The sequence below is a fragment of the Panicum hallii genome, chromosome 4 (genome assembly GCF_002211085.1).
Source record: "Panicum hallii strain FIL2 chromosome 4, PHallii_v3.1, whole genome shotgun sequence".
Lineage (NCBI taxonomy): Eukaryota > Viridiplantae > Streptophyta > Magnoliopsida > Poales > Poaceae > Panicum > Panicum hallii.
In genome coordinates, this window is record NC_038045.1 from 9,263,777 (window position 1) to 9,283,474 (window position 19,698).

Below are 19,698 nucleotides of genomic sequence, written 5' to 3' on the forward strand. Positions count from 1 at the left end.
GCCCACAAGTTGTTGTATATACTTTATTCTCTCTCTACCATAATTTTCAGCTTCCTCTCTCTCCTCCCTAGCCGGCGGCTGCCACTTGCCCCCTCTCTCTTTCTTCTCTCTTCACGCACACCTTGCCTGGTGACCGGCGGCCTTCCCGCGCCGCCCTCTGCTCCTCCCCTCGTCGCCGTTCCGGTCGCCGCTGCTCCGGCCTCCCAGCGCTGCCGCTTCGGCCGCTCGACCTGCCCTGCCACCGGCGGCCGCTTGTCTGGCCGCTCGCCCTGCGCCTCTGCCCTTCCGGGCTCCCACCGGCCGCCGCTCGGAAGCCTCCCACAGGCTTGCAGGCCGTTGTCGGCCCGTCGTGCTCGCTGGGCTGGCCTGGCATGATTGACTTGCCTATGGGCCGTGCTTGGGCCATTGTAGCGTCATGTCGGGCTGCCCGGCACGGCCCGTTAACGTTTCCGTGCCAGACTGGGCCGTGCTACGAATGGGCCATCCCAAGATGGGCCCATGCCATGCTGGGCTGGGCGGCCCATTTGGCCATCTATAAGTGCCACCACTATTTACTCTCTCCATGGAAAATATAAACATTGGCACACTTTCTGCGGTAGTGCATAGCATAGTCAGCATCAACTAGTAGTTGTTCAACTGAACTGAACAGCCGTCCCTGCTGCCCCCATCGAGAGGAGAGGGCCGGAGCTGCCACTCTGGCCGCCGGTACCAGCATGCCAGCGTCGCATGGTGCTGCAAGCTACGCTACGCACCAAGCGGGGCAGCGGGCTTGGCTGACCCCCCAACGCCTCCCCTTCCATGGCTGGCGGGCTCCCCTCTCCGTCCCCACAAGCAAGCAAGACGCTTTGGCACAACGGGACAAGAGCCTTTTTTGACTCTTGCTTGCGTGTGGCTTCCTAGTCCTATAACCAACCCAAAAGGCAGGCGCCAAAAGGAGCCCCCCGGCCACAGCCAACCAACTAACCCCAGCGAGCTGAGGTCGATCGAGAGCGAGAGGAGATGAGATGAGATCTCGCTTGACTGAGTCGCACAGGCAGCCTTGCGCAACAAACTCACATTCCCCTCCACTAACTCCTGTTTCCTCGCTCTTTTCACTACTTTAGCGATATCCTCCTCTCCTCCCGCTGCAGCTCCATGCTTGGAAAGCAAGTCTGGATTGGATGAACGCCACTGGGCAGCTGCTTCCACATTTCTTTCTGAAGCTCATGAGAACGCCACTAGCTCTTTGTGCTGATGCAGTGGTTCAGCGACCCCGCTCGCTTGCGCACCTCATCGCGCCAAAGTCGTCTGAGTTCATCGAGGCTTCAAGTTCACTGAAAGATGTCCAAGAACTAGGAAGGTTCTATGTCTGTTCAGTGTCAACTCAATATGAACAATTTTGCACATCTTTCAGTTTTTGAGACCGAAAGATGTGCAAGAAGGTTTAGTGGCTTTTCATTGTCAAGCTAAGACGCAGAGCTTGCCCAAATAATGGTAGTTTCAGAGGACGAAAATTTTGGTCTGTTTTCTGGTCGTGTAAGGTAAATGCTCCGCAAAATTCACCGAGGAGGTCCCCAACCCAATAGACCGAAACAAATTTTGAAAACCTTGGATTCTCTGCTCATAGCTAACGCCCAAATCAGTTGGTTCCGTGTGCTTTGTCCAGCACATCTCGGTGGCCAAAAGCCTGCGCTACTCATTACTGTGCACTCTGCCTGCCCAGGCAGCAGCTAGCGAGCGGCAGTCATCCACTCATCAGCGCTTGCTCGTGCTGCTTGCGGCGACAGTGTCAGTGCGTGATGACCCATCGTCTGGCCATGGCGCCTTGCAATTTAATGCCACGACTGCTGCTGTTCGTTGCGAGCTTGCAACATGCCAACACGGAAGAAAATGGACTGTCGCCGGCGAGGAAAACTGTTACATGCACATCGTACAGACTACGAGGTCTGGATGGATGACCACCAGCACCAGCAGCAGAAAAGCTGCTCGCGATCCATGGATGACGCGGCAGCGTCTGCGCCTCCTCGATCGGGAGCCATGGCTGGCTGCCCGTGCCCGGCTTCCTTCACGCCGGCTGGGTCTGGGCGCCGGGCGTGGCGGGAGCGGCGCGGATGTCCTTGAGCACCCCCACGACCTGCTGCATCGTCGGCCGCTTGTCCGGCGAGTGCGCCGTGCAGAGGTACCCCACCCGCAGGCACTCCACCATCTCCCGCTCCGCCTCCGCCCCGGCCGCGGCCTCGTCGCGGACCCGCGGGTCGACGATGTCCAGCGCCTTGCCGTCGCGGATGATGCCGCGCGCCCAGCTCACGGACGCCTCGTCCCACCCGGCCTGCCCCGTCACCAGCTCCAGCACCAGCGCCCCGAACGCGTACACGTCGCCCTCGGGCGTCGACGAGTGCTCGCCGCCGGCGGACGGGTGCCCGAAGTCCGAGATCCGGGGCTCCAGGTCCTCGCCGAGCAGGACGTTGGTCGGGACCAGGTGGCCGTGCACCACCGGCCCCGACCCGGCCCACCCCTGGTGCAGGAACGCGAGGCCCCGGGCGACCCCGAGCGCGATGCGGTGCCGGGTCGGCCAGTCGGAGACGGACCGCCTGTCCTCCGCCGCCTCCCAGGCGTCGCCGCCGCCCATGTCGTCCATGTCGGGCCGCCCCGCTGGCAGCTCGTGCAGCCACCGGTGCAGGTCGCCCTTCTCCATGTACTCGTACAGTAGCAGCTTCTCCTTGCCTGCACCAATAAACGAGGTCGCTCGAAATTCAAATTTGCAATCTTGCGCTCAGCCTGCAGTGCATACAGTAGCGTGTTTTCGCTGCCTGCAAGTTCATCATCAGCGCAGTGCACCTAACCTAACTGCTCCAACTATGCGAGTCTCAGCTCAACAACACCAAGTCAATGGCTCCTTTTTTGCAAGAATGGATTGCATGGCGGCTACACTTTTCCACACTTTCTTTGGCAGTTTCTACATTGGCATTAGCAACTCGAAGAAGAGTAGTTGGTTTTATCAACTTCAATTAGACTAGTAAAAGTAGTATCAATATCGAATTGCGCTCACCTGCAATGCAGTAGCCAAGGAGTGGAAGAATGTTGGGGTGCCGGAGGCGCGCGAGCTCCCGGAACGCGGTGGCCGCGGCCGCCGGGTTGTCGTCCTCGCCGAGCCCGGCCACGGCGCCCTCCACGACGCGCACGACGACGTGCAGGTCGCCGGGGAGCACGGCGCGGTACGCGGCGCCGCTGCGGCCGCCGCGCTCCGCGAGCTGCGACTCGCGGCCGAACCCGGACGTGGCCGCGGCCAGGTCGGCCAGCGTGAGCTGCATCAGCGGCCGCTCGAACAGCACCACCGGCGCCGCCGCCGCGCCCTTGGCCGCCGCCATCACCACGTCCTCCTCCTCGTCCTCGTCGCCCCACTGCGGCTTCTTCTTCCTCTCCTCGTCGCCTTCTCCTCCCTTCTTTCTGCTCCTCAGCACGCCGCACGCCACGCACCCGACCAGGCAGAGCAGCATGGCCAGGGACGCCACCCCGCACATCGCCGCCACTGCCACGACGCTCAGATGCCGCCCCCTCTTGCTCCTCCACGTCGCCTTCCTTTCCGTCGTCGTCCCGCCGGAACCGCCCTGTTTTCTTTTCCCATGAGGAGGCGACGGCGACGGACGCCGCGGCGTTGCCGTCGAGTTCTCCGAGAACACCAGTGACGCATTCCCCGCGTGGACAAACGCCGAGTGGCCGAACTTCTTGACGGTGCCGGAATCGACCACGCCGGAGAACTTATTGTACGAGAGGTTCAACGAACGTATCCCACCGAGCGGCGGCAGGTCGCCGGGGAACCTCCCCTGCATCGCGTTCCCGGACAGGTCGAGCTGCTCCACCCGCGCCAGCCGGCGCAGCCCCCGCGGCACCGCCCGGATCCTATTGGTCGACACGTCAAGCGCGACGAGCCCCGAGAGCGCTTCCACGCCCTCGACGCCGGTGAAGCGGTTGCGCGACACGTTGAGCGACAGGAGCCGCGGGGCGCGCTCCACCCGGAGCGCGCCGCCGAGCTGGTTGCGGGAGACGTCGACCGCGCGGAGCGACGGCGCGCGCCAGAAGCCGCCCGGGATGGCGCCCTGGAGCGCGTTCCCGGAGAGGTCGAGCGCGGCGAGCGCGGAGAGGTTGGCCAGCGCCGCCCACGAGACGGCGCCCGTGAGGTTCCGCGACGGCAGGCGTAGCTCCCGGACCGGCTGGCATGCCCTCACGCGGGGCGGGCGGAAGTTGCGCACGTGCCGGAACGCGGCGGCGATGGCGGCCGCGTCGTCGCGGCCTGCGCATGACGAGGGGTCCGACGAGGAGGCGGGAAGCGAGGTGGCCAAGAGGAGGACCAGGAGGAGGAGGAGGAGGGTGGGGCGGACGTGGAGTGGCATCGGAGGAGCGCGACGTGTTGAGCTGCGTGTCATGGAGGGGATTCGAGCTGGGGTAGCATTGAAGAGAGGCAACAGGGGAAGCTGGTCGGAGTACGGCGGAGGAGGGGATGGAAATGGAATAGTGCGGCGGCTGTGCAAGTGAGGAAGGATGAGGTGGTTTAATACCATCTGCTGCTCGCCTTTGCGCATTGAATCCTCTTGTGTGTGTGCTTGAAACATGCAAGTGAGGAGTTGTTGGTTTCCCATTGTAGCCTTCTCGTAGGGGAGGAGTCAGGGTACAGATGGTTCTGGTGTTCCTACTTGTCTGGGGTTGTTCTTTTCGTTTCGGTTTACTAGCATCACTGAAATCTCTGAAGTTCGGACAATAATAACATAGGGTATCTAATGGACATGTTTGTCAGGTTGTGTGTTTTCTAACCGGCGGGGGCTGAGCAGGTGACAAAAAAAACCCGTTTAATTGTACAATAAAACCGGTTGAAGTGCTCCCAGCAGACGGTGACTTCCACAATCACCCTCAGTAAACTCGGGGCTCCTTTTGGATTAGTAAAAAGATCTTGTTGCCCTATTGCTTGACGAATTAATTTTCGATGAAATACAAAGTATTTTTAGTTTGCAGTTTCATCGTGCCATCACTGAGCTTCTTGGAATTGCTTCATCGTGGAAGAATCGGGACATATAAACTTGAACCTCTAGCATCACACGATTTGAATCAAGGAGGTAGAAGAAAAGCGCTCGGAACTATTAGGTGTTTATTTTTGCTAAATAAACCAAAGGAACTATTAGATGTTTGTTCTAATAAAATACAAAAAGTGCATCATATTCTACGCACCCTTAGCAAAGAGTTATCCTAACGGAGAAGCATAATTTTGCAAGACTATTTTATCTTGTCTTAAAGATTGGGGGGGGGGGTTGAATAAATTTGCACACAAGCAGCTCATACATGGTCATCTCCCATATCTTATTCTCTTCTTTTACGATCTAAAGTGAGTAATGATGTTTCTCTTTACACAAACGGCTATCTTTGCCACTTCTGACAAATGGCTGAATCGGCCCCTGCCTTTTTCTACTCAAGTAACTGGAACGCGCTTTCGTAGTTGATTCAAGTAGCGTGCACTATACTGGGCCTAGCTTACTTTGTGCTGTATATTAGTTCCTACTATTAACTCAAAGCCTTATTAGTAAAATCTACTCTCTCTCTCTCTCCCTCCCTCCCTCCCTCTCTCTCTCTCTCCGCGCGCGCCTGTTTTAAGTTATAGATTGTTTTAGTTTGTTATGCGCCACGCTAATCAAACTTGTCTAACTTGAATCAACACATCTATAATATCAAATAAATGTACAATCAACATACATTTTATGGTTTGCACAAAAAACATATGTTTTATTATCTAGGTAGTGAAACTACTTTGGTTCTATAGATATTTTTATATTCTTTTATAAACTTATTTAAAACTAAAGAAGTTTAACTTGAGATATAAATTAAAACGGAGGGAGTAGTAAATAGAAACTACTTCTGTGAAAATTCTAGTGGTAGTCCAAAAGGGATGGATCTTTGGTGAATATCCTTTCAATTGTGGATCAAAATAATTATTGAAGCATGTACCTTGTGATCGTGAAAGAACATATAAATTGAAGTATAACACTTAGCGAATGGTGACCCTGATGATTAGTTTCGCTTTGGAAGTTATTATGTAATGCCGTAGTAGTAGTAGATAGGTAGTACTACAGGTTCTCAAATATAGTACTACCTCGGTTCTCAAACATAGGTCGTTTAGAACAACATAATTTCATTAAAAATGAACAAACTTGCTTGGCGTAAACATTATAAATTTAAGAGTAGAGGTAGTATATACATGTACTTGGGCATTCCAAGAGAAACCCAAGGCACCTGAGTAGCATGAAACCAGTCCTATCTGCAAGTAGAATAGGAAGATGAAACTGTTGCAAAATTTTCCTGAATTGAGTGCTACAAGACACTAGGCAGTACATACATACAGTCCGGACTTAAGAACAAGAACCCGACATACCTAACCGTTGAGGCTATAATCGATTACCTGACAGCGCCGTGCTACATAGTGTAGATGATGGCGTCAGCTCTACTGGAAAGTTAACCTTACCTCGCATGTAAATTATATATGATGCCATTAGAGGTGACAAGGATCCTCTTTTGAGACCCGTCCACTGGGCGCACTCATTTGGTCTTCACCTGGTGAATGGTGAATGGAATTATTGTTTCTTAGCCCTGACGCTAAGCATTGTACCATTATTAAGCCTTGCCCGTTGTGTTCGAGAGCTCAGGGTCTCGCTGCCACGCAGGTCAGCGTGCTTCGACCTCCTTCGAAACGGGACCCGGATCGCTCGGACACACGGCATGGGCTAAAAGAGCAAAGCTGCTTGGGCCGCAGCGTAGACCTGCACGGCGAGCGACGTCGGCGAACGCGGCCCATAACAGGCGGCGGACAACGGCGGGCGGGGCAGCCGCGCAAGTGGCCGGCCGGCAGGCGGCACAGCGAGCGCGGAAAAGGGCGGTAAAAGCCGGTCCGGATCGCACGGGGCTCTCGCGGCGGCACACGAGCAGCAGCATCCGGCGGAGGGCAGGGGGCGCGCGGCGCTAGCGGCGTGCACGTGCCCACTGCCCTCTCCGTTACCCTTCTGCAGTGCAGAGACGTACACGCCCTGCTTCCGCCCGGTTGCTTGGGGTTGCCTGCCCTGCCTCGCGCCACATTGGACCTGACCTAGCGTTTCGTATCTTAGCTTAGCTACTACTACTAGTATTCTTTTGTTCTGTTGATCGGCATTAGATAGATCGTTCCAGTTTTCCAGTGTTCTTCTCCACAAGTACACACACCGCCGAATGCCACCGTCAGCCTATCCTTGCTCTTGTTTTATTTCTTGATCGAAACGCAACGCACCGTCTGGCCGTCAGCCTAAATCCTAATGTGCTTGAAGCAATGCATATATGACTAACAACCGAAATGCCGTGTGTACCGCAATGCTCTTGTTTTAGCATCCTAATGCGCGCGCTGTCCCCAGTCTCCACCGCACCGTCGTCCTGCGCGCGGGCGTGGCGAGCTTGCCCTGTTTCCCGGCCGCGCGTTCTGGTTTTACTCGAAGCAGGCACGCAAGGCAAGGCAGCTGCTGCCTCCCAACCTGCCGTGAGTACTCCTGGCCTCGTCTCCAAAAAAAAAAAGAAAAAAAACATGCCGTGTGTACTCCTAGTCAGTGATCTGAGCCGGTCAACAGTCAACCCACCCCGTCCGGCTACGTTCCCAGGCTCAGGAGAAAACGACATGGCAGGACACCTGGTTCCCAGAGAAGAAGATTCCGCCTCCTTCCTCTCTCACTCGAGCAATCAGCACGCACACTAGCTCCCAGCTGGTGCCTAGCTCCAAAGTCCAGTCCACTGCCCACAGCCGTCAGCTGCAGGGGGGCCGGGTGGCATACATAAGAGGTTCTACGTGCGCCCCTACGTCGTGTCGTGATGGTAGCCTATGGCCTTGCTACTATCTAGTTCTTGGTTGGTTCTTCCTATCACTGGACTCTATTTTATTTACTTGAATAATGAAACCCAATCATGAATCATGGTGAGTTGGAGTCTCAATAATTCTTCTATTTTGAGTCGGAAATCACAATAATTCGTTCGAGTATAGCTGATGGGCTGCCCGTTGGTCCGTTGCCATGACTAGGAATGGTGTAAAACAAAGATGCGGGACAGCTTGTTACTTGCTTGCCACTAGTCTGCCAGACATGGCACTGAATACAAAGAATGCCAACTAGACAAAATTAAGCAACCAACTGCAAAATTTAAATTTATTCTTCTGCTGTTTGAATACAAGCAAATGGCTAAGTAGCAGGTTTAATGCAACAAAATTCTAACAGTAAAAGTCAGTGCATGAAAAAGAACATGCTTTTTTTTTCGTATTAGTCAAGTCGTGCAGAAAGCTATGTCTAATGAAAGACGAGCCAGATAAGCTAAGAATCCGAACAAAATCAATGATAAAACTAGTTTCCATTTTACAAGATTAGATTGGATGTGAATATGAATATGAATATGAATATTTTATGATGACAACAGCGATCTATATATAAATTATTGGGTTTGGCTTCCAATTCTAATTAAATCATTCATTTGTTGTACTTTAACCAACATCAAAAATTGGCATGAAGAGATATGTTTACATTTGATGTGGCTAAGTGTGATAAGATCTTTGATTATTGCTACACATCAAAACAAAATTAAGATATCATCGCCTATTAATACCATCAGTCTTCGAGACAAAAAATGTTTGGCCAGATCAAGTATCTAAAGGGAAGAATGTGATCATCGACAAGGAAAGCCCTAGACTCTTGGAGGAGCACAAGAACTTAAAAAGGGAAGTGATACTTGCGTGAGAAGGACCTGATGGAAAAAAGAGTTGATCAAGATTGTCTTGAATGCTTCTATGATGAGAGGCGGAGGGGGGGGGGATGGAGACAAGATGATCAAACCAATAGGGGAAAGCAAGAAGAATAGTAGAGAGAAAACAAGCCAACCTTTGAGCAACTTCTATCCACTCATGATGAGTCATACAAGCTCAATAATCCGGCCAAGCATCCATACCATTTGGTGCACATATTTCCCAAGTGATGCTAAAAAATTTGGTATTTCATAATCGACTAGCGATATTCCAATGCTTGGCTCTTCAAACATGTTGGACCTTCCTGTATTCATACTAATAAGTTTTGGATTTCTTTCCTTTTTCATTTGTTCTCTTGCTATATTTTTCTGAATACAACTTGTTTAAGGTATGTTGGATGCATCCCCTACATGGGAGGCTTACCTAGTTGGACAATTCCATATATTTAGGAGTATTTGACTAATAAACTACATTACAAAAGAGTTCTATTCAGCTTAAGGAATAGATAGCATATAATTCTTGATAAAAAAAGTCCATGATGCCCCCAATGAATAGTGAAGGGGTGGAGCCGCGGACATCAATTGAATCACCCCAATAGATCTATCAATTTACCTATTTTTATCTTTTTCCTCTACACAACTTTTCCAACCCTAGTTTTTTCGTCTATCCTCTTTATGTCATTTTTATTTGTCCAGCTTCTTTCTAGTGGGGGCTTTCAATTCTTGGTTATAATCTCTGGTAGGAGACTACACATGAGCTGCTTAAGTGCATTGATTGTGCGCAAAGTACGGAGTGCAATTTCGCATGAAAACACTTTTTAATCTCTAACTAGAGACTACACCTGAGGTGCTTAAGTGTGTGGACTATGTCTGAGGCATGGAACATGATCTTTTCAACACTACAGAATCCTAGACCTAGATTATCACCATTGAAATTCGCTATGAAATCACTACTCTAGGATTTCAATCCCTCATCTCGATGACGTCACGCTCCACAATCAATATGAGCGCCCCTTGAGCACATGTATTTTCTAGGGGGGAGAGGAGGGGGGAAGGAGAGACAGAGAGAGAGAGGTGAGATGGTGAGTCCAAGAGGGAGAAGACGAGCTGATCCGTCTATTTTTGTTTGGGGGGAGATCGAGGAAGTGAGGTTGTGAAGTAGCTAAGTTCTACTTGTTTGAGGCCAAGTTGTAGCTCGGCTTATCCCTAGCCCATTTCCAAGTCACTTGGCTAACTTGGTAGTAAAGGTGGGTATGACATGGTCCAAATCAGTGGTTAGAAACTGGTTGTGAGGTTATTTATGGCATTATGGATTGTTGGCGGAAGTAAGTCAAGTCACGAACTTAGTGGAATATGGGGACATTGATGAAAAAACACGATTGTTGAGGGAGGAATTAAAATCTATCTTTTCTAGTGTTTTGAATCTTTTATCACATAGTGCTCCTGATCTCAATGAAAGATTCAGGTTTTCTCTGTTTCCATTTGCTATCCGTTGGAAATATTTCATGTTACACTCTTGCATGCTAGCCTCTTTATCCTCCACTTTTTCGTTCAAAGTGAGTACATATGCAACATAAGGCATCTCCAAGATTGTCTCCTCATATTGGTCAAACATGCATATATGAACGTGAAGAGAGGATGCTTGGAATAGCTTAAAATTCATCCCCCTTTGCCCAACTGGAGGGCTAATCCTTTAACATTCCAAGGAGGTCTCACGGCCTCACTCAAGACTACTCCCTTCTATGAATGTCGAGAAAGTTTGAGCAAAGCATTGCTGAAGACTCGAGCGTTCATCCACTTTCACTACTAGAATACCAAAAGAGTCATGGATATCGACTAGCCAAGATAAGTGAGGATTGCAAGGGTCTTTATCGGTGTTTTACTGCCATCGAGAGATATCTCGAGGTGGTGGATTTATAGGTAGGGTATTGTCAAGATTAAGAACTCAAAAGTGCTAGCAACATAAAATTTAGAAATTTAGATAGGTTGAGGCCGCGAATTGCATAATACCCTAAGTGGTTTATTTTGCATGTGATTGGTTACGCTTTGAAGGGGGTCCCTGCCCGCCCTTATATACTGTGGGGATAGGGTTACAGTTCACTACAGGAAAATAGTGTAATTTCATCGGCCAGAAACCGACGAAAATAGACGTAAAGCTGTCGAAAATAGCTATTTTTGTCGGTCGGCCGATGAAATTAGGCCGATGGAATAAAATAGACGAAAATAAGCGCTTTTTCGTGGGTTGCCGACGAAAATAACGCTATTTTCGTCGGCCGACGAAAATAATGGAAATATTTTCGTCGGCTCTGCTGGCCGATGAAAATAGGTCAAGTCTTTTCGTTGGCTAGCCAGGCCGACGAAAATCATTATCGTATTTTCATCGGCTCGGAGCCGACGAAAATACTGGGATCCTGCTAAAAACAGCTGCATGTAATAGCAGTTATGAAACGCAATCATCCATAAGCAGTTACTTAACATTTCCATAAGCAGAATTATGAAATACATCATCACACAATCATCAAATACATCTAATAAGTACAATCATGAAATCCATAGTCTAAATGACATATACATGTCAACGAAACGCGAAAACACAAATCAAGGAGGGGTAATATTATGTCCGCTGCCGCAGTCACCTCCAGAAATGTTACGCGCTGTCGATGGTGGCGTGGACGGGCTGGCAGAAACTCCTCGAGGATGAGTACTCGTCGAACCCTGATTATAGACAAAGTTAAATCTATTTAGTATGTATATATAAGAAAATTTGAGCATTGCTAGTTATACGATATAATTACCACTTGTGGAGATGGTAGATGCACATATGGTACAAAAGTCGGCGGTGGAGGAGGAGGCGAAGGAAGATGTGGCAAATTAAATTGTGAGCCAAGGGTAGCCGCTAGCATTTTCTAAAAAAACGATAGTAGATCAAGTATCTTATAGCAATGAAAAGTGCACAAGGACTTGAAAAAATATCAAACTTGCATAGTATCTGAATCTGTCGTTGCTGAGCGAAAAAACCTTGTATGTACTCGTGTTGTTACCTTGCCCACTCCTTTTGCCTCTGCATCGCCTCTCTATACTGCCTTATCTCCTCCTGCAGTCGACTTTCCCTTTCACTTTTCCGTTGGTAGCCCCAAGAATTCTGAGAGGACTGAGAACACCTTGCCTCACTCAAAGCACCACTTGTATCAATAACGCCATTCAACATGCTAAACCTGCCATGTTTCTTCCCTCCCCCGCTTGAGTATAAGGCAGCGACATCCACATGTGGGCTGTGGTGGGCCGCGGGGGCGGTAGGCCGCGGGGGCACGACATGGGGCCTCGGGGACTGTGGCGGGGGCCTGCTGGGCGGCAGCAGGCCGCGGAGGCACGGCGTGGGGACTCGGGGGCGGTGGCGGGCCGCGGGGGAACGGCGTGGAGCCTCGGGGGCGGCGGCGGGGGCCTGCGGGGCGGCAGGGGGCCACGGGGGCACGGCGTGGGGCCTCGGGGGCGGCGGCGGGCCTCGGGGCGGCGCAGCTTAGGGCTACAAGGCCACGGGGCAGACGTGCGTGCGGCCGCGGGTAGAGCCGCGCGGGGGCCCGCGGGGCAGAGGCAGAGCCCCGCGGGGCCCGCGGGGCAGAGGGGCGCGAGGCGGCGGGGGGGGGGGGTGGGGGGCGGCAGGGGGCCGTGGTGGTGGTGGCAGGGCGCTGGGCCGGGGGCGGTGGCGGCGGGGCGCGGGGGCGGGGGCGGCGAACGAAGTGCTGTGCATGCGGGCCTAGAACGACATCCAAATCGCCCTATTAGGGTACCTATATTTTCGTCGGCCTGAGCGGGCCGACGAAATTGGGTCTATTTTCATCGGCCTAGGGCAGGCCGACGAAAATATGCTCTTTGTTTCGTCGGCCAGGGCCTAGCCGACGAAAATATGAACCTTTTTTCGTCAGTCTGCGCTGGGCCGACGAAAACAAGTCCTAATTTCATCGGCTTGTGTTGGCCGACGAAATAAGCGAGTTATTTTCGTCGGTTTGTTTTTGGCCGACGAAATTACATCTGGCTGACGAAATTGAGTGGCTTCGGTGTAGTGGGTGTCCTGGTTAAGTACGAGCGTAGTAGTCCTACCCTGGTCGTACTGAGTAGTTTCCTTCTATACCGACAAGTTCTACTTATATCCAAATATATTACAACAGGTCTAAAGTATGGAATATGCCCCGTCGCTTATTCTAGAAATATCTATGCCATGTAAGCAGTTCCGTGATCCCGGATCTGACGGCCTTTGCTAGATGCATGGCTCCCAAAGATCAAAGGTTCCCAAAACAACAAAGAATGACTAGAGACAGAAGGACATTGAGGATCTAAGGGTCGGATGGGAACGGTGAGACCACCATTATGGTTTATGATGGGTTTTCCCCATATTCAAAGGACGTTTTCGTTGTTATCGGCACTAATGTAGTTTGCTTAAGTGAGTAGCTGCCCTTCTTATAAATAGTGACAATGTAAAGCCGTCTTGGGAATGAAAACATCGTTGTATTGTTGTTACTACTACATTATATTCAAGGATAGGATCTGAACCATCTCTCTAACATCCTGATTTCCAGGATAGGTATTCATTTTTAACCCTTGTTTGCTTAAAGTTCCTCTAATCATTTCAGTATCTAGATGGTGTCAAATGGAAAAATTCCCTACTATATTGTTGATCGTTTATTAGCATACTGTAATTAGGTACTTCTTCAAAAATTATAAGACATAGTTTGTTTCGTTAGGACAAGTCTTTGACCAAGATTACTCTATTAGCATATCTTTTTCATAGAATTAAGATTTATATTTGAAATATTTTCATGTAGTTATATTTAATACATAAAATTGAGACGCGCTTCTGTTTAAAATATTTATTACTATAATTATATATGATCATACCTCGATTATTACTTATTTTAACAAAGGTATGTACATCCTGTAGTCTAAACAGAATTACTATTCCAGTAGGTTCATAGCGCTACAATCTGCTGTAGAATTATTATATTTGATTTTCGGTTCTTGGGTTGTTTTCGACAGCCGAGGTAGAACCCGATTGTACAACATTTATATACATTTATTACTTTTCGAGACCTGACTGTAAACACCTGTTGGCTCATGTACACAGATTGTTTTAGTTGCGATTACGCGTGAATAGAGCCTGATTCTAATTTAGATTGAGTGCAAACACGATTAGGAATTTAGAATAGGCACCGAAATCCAACCCTCGAATTACCCAACTGCCCCTACTCCGGATCCAAACGACACGCCCGCCGTGGAATGGGTGAACTCTACGCGAGGGGCGCACCAGACCCGACCGGCCGACCCGCCGGAGGGAGTCCCGTTCGCCCTAGCCACGGCCGCCTCCTCCCCTCCACATATTTTAACGCCTTTCCTTCCCGATGCCATCTTAGGCCGCCCGCAACAGAACAAAAGAGGTCCTGATACACGCCCAGCGTTCTCGCCGCCGGCGGCGGCCATGGCGACGGCGGGCATGGCGGGGACGAAGATCCCGCCCCTGCTCATGGGGCGGTACGAGCTGGGCAAGCTGCTCGGCAGGGGCAGCTTCGCTAAGGTGCACCACGCGCGGAACGTGGAGACCGGCGAGGAGGTGGCCATCAAGATCATGGACAAGGACCACCTGGCCCGCTCCGGCGCCGTGCAGCGGCAGGTCATGCGCGAGATCGACATCATGCGCCGCGTGCGCCACCCCCACGTCGTGCGCATCCACGAGGTGATGGCCACCCGCCGGAGCATCTTCGTCGTCATGGAGTTCGTCGGCGGCGGCTCCCTCGACGCCTACCTCGTCCACCGCGCGGGCCGCGGCGTCGGCGAGGCCCCCGCGCGCCGCGTGTTCCAGCAGCTGGTGTCCGCGCTCGACTACTGCCACTCCCTCGGGGTGTACCACCGCGACATCAAGCCCGACAACATCCTCGTCGACGTCGCGGGCAACATCAAGGTCGCCGACTTCGGGCTCTCCGCGCTCGCCGACACGGCGCAGCGGGAGGCGCTGCTTCACACCGTCTGCGGGACGCCCATGTTCATCGCGCCCGAGGTCTTCCTGCGCCGCGGCTACGACGGTGCCAGGGCCGACGTCTGGGCCTGCGGCGTCGTCCTCTTCGCCCTCGCCGCCGGCCGCTACCCCTTCAACCAGAAGGACACCAGCCTCTACCACATGGTCCGCCGCTGCGACTACCACTGCCCGCCGTGGTTCAGCCCCGGCCTCGTCCGCCTCGTTCGCCGCCTCCTATGCCCTGACCCGGCGCGACGAATCACCATACCGCAGATCAAGGAGAATACGTGGTTCAAGAAGGGATTCAAGGAGATCCCACGGAGCCTCAGCGAGCCCGAGCAGCGCGACTCCGACTCCGACTCAGACGACGACTCCACCGTATCAATGGCGTCGTCGGAGGATCCGTCCTCCCCGGTGGCGCGCACGCAGCAACGTGGCTGCGGCAGCCGCATGCCCACCTCGGTCTCGGCGCCATCGCTGACCACGCTCGAGAGTACTGGCAGCGCCGCCGTCCAGGGCTCCCCGCGCATACGCCGGCCGAGAAGCCTGAACGCGTTCGACATCATCGCGTCCTCGCCGAGCCTCAACCTGACCGGGCTTTTCGACGAACCGGGCGAGCAGATGCGCCTCGTGTCCGCCGCGCCCGTGTCCAAGATCATCTCCAAGCTGGAGGAGATCGCCGGGCACGTCAGCTTCACGGCGCGCACCAAGGAGTACCAGGTGAGCATCGAAGGGAACGGGAATAGGGGCGCGTTGCTTGTCTCCGCCAAGATCTTCGAGCTCACGCCAGAGCTCGTCATGGTCAAGGTGTGCAAGAAAGCCGGCGACACCGCAGGGTACCGGCAGTTCTGCAACAATGAGCTCAAGCCCGGCCTACGTGGCCTCGTGGACGGGTTGCCGGAGGGAGGCGAGCCCATTGCCTCCAACTCCGGATGATCGGTGGAATCCAGCATCAGGGCGTGGCTCATGTATCTTTAATTTTATTTCAACAGTTTGGTAGTATGTTCTAGGAGTTTTGACCGTGTTAATGCCTTAGTGGTGTGTCAAGGGTGTATCATGCAACTGTTGTTGTGTTAGGTAGCTAAATTCTAGGTATGTCCCTTCTCATCTAGGGTGTATACACTTCTCATCTTTGTGCTTTGGTTTTGGAAAATGTAGTCATCTATTGTTAGTGCACTTGTTCTTTTACTAAAGATTGATTTGGTGTCCCTATTCAGTTCTCGCTTGATGGTAGTACAAACAAACATCTTTTCTTAGTTTACAGCATGATGATGTTCTCACAAAAGATTCATTGTGTTGTTAGTTTCCTGCACATTGGACTACAAGCACAGAGATGTTAAGCGTATGAAAACTGTTTATGAGTTATGACAACACTATGGTATGAAACTTTTTAGTTCACCAGGAATCTATGCGAATTAGAAGTTATGTTCCGTTTGCAGTTTTTGAAAGTTTTCTCGCTATCTACTTTTCTTTTCCTGTTTACCATCAAAATATATATTGCACTTCCTTCAGGGAATCTTTATTTGATGGCTCTATCATCCGACGGTGTTATTATCTAAAGTGACTGAATTGGTAGGCTTCAAACATATCCACACCTTGCTCTCTGAAACTTGCTGAAAGTGACTGGCTGTGTTTTCCAAAATGCTACCAAAAGTGATGCTGTTTTCCAGTATGCAGCCAAAAGTGCAGTATGTTATAGTTCCTCACAAAAACCAAATCTTTTTTTTTCTTGTAGCCTTCTTTTCCTACATTACCAGGTCCGTTCCGTTGCCATTCAACCTGAACCACAATCTGTTCTCTTGAAACTTTCTGAACTTGGTAGGTTCTTCCTTGCAGATGAGTCAAAACAGCGATGTTCTAGTTCCTACGAAGAAAGGAACGTAAGATTCTTCACTGCTACCCTGTTTGAAGTGTAAGTACAAAGTGTAGACGTATGTTGGCTAAACTACTCATTCTCTTGTTACGAATTGGTAGCTGATTGGCATATTTTAATGACTCATACGGATATTGCTAGAAACGCCAGCACTGCTGCCCCATATTATTCAGCAGGTCTACCAACCAATGGTTCTTCGTTTCAGTTGAGCCACATGTCCAAACAACTATTTAAACTTTATAGGCCCATCCACGTCCCACTGACGCTTAAGAAAAAGCAGCAAAAGTTGCTCACGACATATTTTTCATATGCCTCGGTAAATTTCGCAACAATAATGGTTTTGAGAAGGTCATGTGTCTCTGTTGCAGGCTTTCAGCTAACAGAAATTTGCATCGCATTTCCTGGAAATATTGTGAATCATGCTTCAGTGAGTCGATGCAAATTTTCTTTTGTAGCTGAATTGTCAATCATGCTGCATACATAAATGATCATATGCATTCATTTTAAGGTTCCTTGTTAAAAGGACTAAGCTCATTTTTCATGGCCTTTTAGTATTGTGAAGCACATGCTGATACATCAATCTTTTCACTTGTTTTTCACTTCCCTTTAATTAGTGGAGCACTTGCAAAAGTGGATGATAGAGACAAAGGAAACCCATGAGATCAACAACGACAGACACCCAAGGAAAGTATAATCTCTGAAAATATGTGGTTGACAGAAAACATGACGCCCATTACAACCAGTGAGAGAGACATTTTGTGAATACAGATAAACTTTCCCTCTTATTTCATTCATGTAAAATGTTCATTCTTTTTTTTGGTGGCTACGGTTTACCTAATATCAAGCTAGAAATAGCTTAAGACAATTTAGAGGATTCTTTTTGTATAAATGAACCATCGGCAAATAATTCAGGGGGGGAAATGAAAGGTGCTACAATCATTTTTGGAACATTTTTTTCTTTAAAAAATGGTGAAAAGACACTGTAGTCATTGTCCTACCTGTGAAATGGAGTAGATGTCGCAACTAATGGTTCAGTTTCACAGCATATCCTGCCACTGTATAAGAACATGTCTAGATACAAGGAAGAACTTAACAAATCAATTCTCTGTACAAAGCTTTATCATCCTTAGCTTCCTTGTTCATAAAAGAAAAACTTCATCCTCTCTTCTTAAAATTTTGATCAGTAGTTTTATTAGATATGTATAATTCATCGTACACGCACTGCTCAAATAATACTATGCCGTAATACCCAAAACGCAACCAAAGTATGTCAAACAATTAATTAGACGTAAAATTATAAAAGTTCTGTTGATCTATTCTCTTGACGACCCTGAAAACATGCAGCTTGATGAGTGAGGACAGTGCAGAAGTGCAACGTTATCTGGAGCCAAATTAATCTGCCAGTCATACTTAGGGCCTGTTGGTTCCTCCGGACTAAATTTTAGCCCCGTTACATCGAATATTTGATACCAATTAGGAGTATTAAATATAGTTTAATTACAAAACCAATTGCATAAATAGAAACTAATTCGCGAGATGAATCCATTAAACCTAATCAATTCATCATTGGCACATATTTATTGTAGCACAATATGATGGACTAATTAGGCTTAATGGATTCGTCTCGTGAATTAGCTTACATTCATGCAACTGGTTTTGTAATTAAAATATATTTAATACTTCTAACTGATATCTAAACATCCAATATGTCAGTCCCCTCGTCCAAACAGGCCCTTATATATAGCTGTACTTGTCTTTGGCACAGAGCGATCCACAACTCGCATTAAGAGATGAAGTTTCAGTGCGTTCAGTTTCTGGATAAAATGTAGAGTAGCAGTACACTTCATGTGTCGATAGTATGTGCATTCATTTTGTTTGATTAGTACCTGTTTGCTTTTATTATGGATATACCAAAATTTGTTTTGTCTCAATCAAAATGAATGCAGATCCTTAGTGGCAAAAGGATAGAGAAGAATGCAGTTCCTCTACTTTGTGTACATCTTTGTAACTCAATCACTTGGCCGATAATGTATTGAAAGATTAGTGTGTCAACGGGAAGCGCATTCATTGGATGCATCGTCAAACTTGTTCTCATCCCAAATGCCTAGTTTCTTATTACAAAGTACTGGTGATGATGTAACATGGACTGCTGGAGTAATCATCTCGTTCTGCGATCGCTAAGAATGAAAATTATTTTCTTCATTTCTCCATAAGTTACAACCTTGACGTGCTGTGTTGGGTGCTTGCATTCAATCCGTGGAGCTATCAAGGTGCCACTGGCTCACTAGCACGCCACCCAGTAGAAATGCACGGATGAACCATTCATCAGGTTGGCAATGATGTCGTGGGGATTAAGCCTTAAGGTCCTTCTGCGCACTGATGGTTTCTCCGTTCCAGTGCGAATCTAAGGACAAATTACGAATCACTTAACTGTTAAACAAGTCAACAATGCCTTTACTGAACTGTTAAACGTTACATTGTGGATCTTGTCGCTGGTACTCAATTCTAAGCCGAGAGAGGACATTTTATATGTTCCTGTTCCTACAAAATTGATCCTATAGCTCTCTAAGTAAATAATTCAGGGGGAAATTGATACTGCAATCATTGTTCTGGCTCTGAAATATTCTCTTTAGGATTCTCTGAAATATATTTTGCAGATAAATGGTTCAGCTTAGCTGCTTACATCAATCAGAATGAATAGTGATTGTTCAGAAAAAAGAACTTGGGAAACCTTCAGTTACCCTCCATCCTTCTTCATCATATTCTTCCTGATTCATAAAAATAAATAAATACATTCTCATTCTTAATGCAATAATGCTGGAAGATACAATTATAAGAGCTTTGTTCCCCTGCTCCTGCATGATTTGGTAGTTGAATAGCAAAGCACGCATGTTGATGACAGTGCAGAATTGCATCGCTATCTGGCGCCAAATCAACTCGTTAATCATTCCTATTTGGCTAAGGACATCGATGTTGCTATTGGTACAGCGGATGCAGGGTAGTAGAACCTTGGTGGTGAAACCTCCGTGCATTATTCAGTTTCTGGATAGAAGAGTGA

General features: G+C 49.3%; 2 protein-coding genes across 2 annotated transcripts; one reads left to right on the forward strand and one right to left on the reverse strand.

Annotated features, from left to right (window-relative positions):
* Positions 1–1,477: 1,477 nt before the first annotated feature.
* Positions 1,478–4,788, reverse strand: LOC112888617 (calmodulin-binding receptor kinase CaMRLK-like). The gene is made up of 2 exons (XM_025954882.1): positions 3,029–4,788; positions 1,478–2,703 (listed from the first exon to the last, which is right to left on the reverse strand). The coding sequence occupies exons 1-2, from the start codon at positions 4,614–4,616 to the stop codon at positions 2,045–2,047; spliced, it is 2,247 nt and encodes a 748-aa protein (XP_025810667.1). The 5' UTR covers positions 4,617–4,788; the 3' UTR covers positions 1,478–2,044.
* Positions 4,789–14,063: 9,275 nt separating this feature from the next.
* LOC112891145 (CBL-interacting protein kinase 25-like) lies at positions 14,064–15,977 on the forward strand. Its single transcript, XM_025958077.1, has one exon. It carries the CDS (start codon positions 14,234–14,236, stop codon positions 15,701–15,703), a length of 1,470 nt encoding a protein of 489 aa, XP_025813862.1. The 5' UTR covers positions 14,064–14,233; the 3' UTR covers positions 15,704–15,977.
* Positions 15,978–19,698: the final 3,721 nt, after the last annotated feature.

Coding starts and splice junctions, on each gene's coding strand:
- LOC112888617 (XM_025954882.1), bottom strand. CDS start 4,616: ATGGGAAACCAACAACTCCTCACTTGCATGTTTCAAGCACACACACAA. Junction 2,704..3,028: donor CCTTGGCTACTGCATTGCAG/GTGAGCGCAATT, acceptor TTATTGGTGCAG/GCAAGGAGAAGCTGCTACTG.
- LOC112891145 (XM_025958077.1), top strand. CDS start 14,234: ATGGCGACGGCGGGCATGGCGGGGACGAAGATCCCGCCCCTGCTCATG.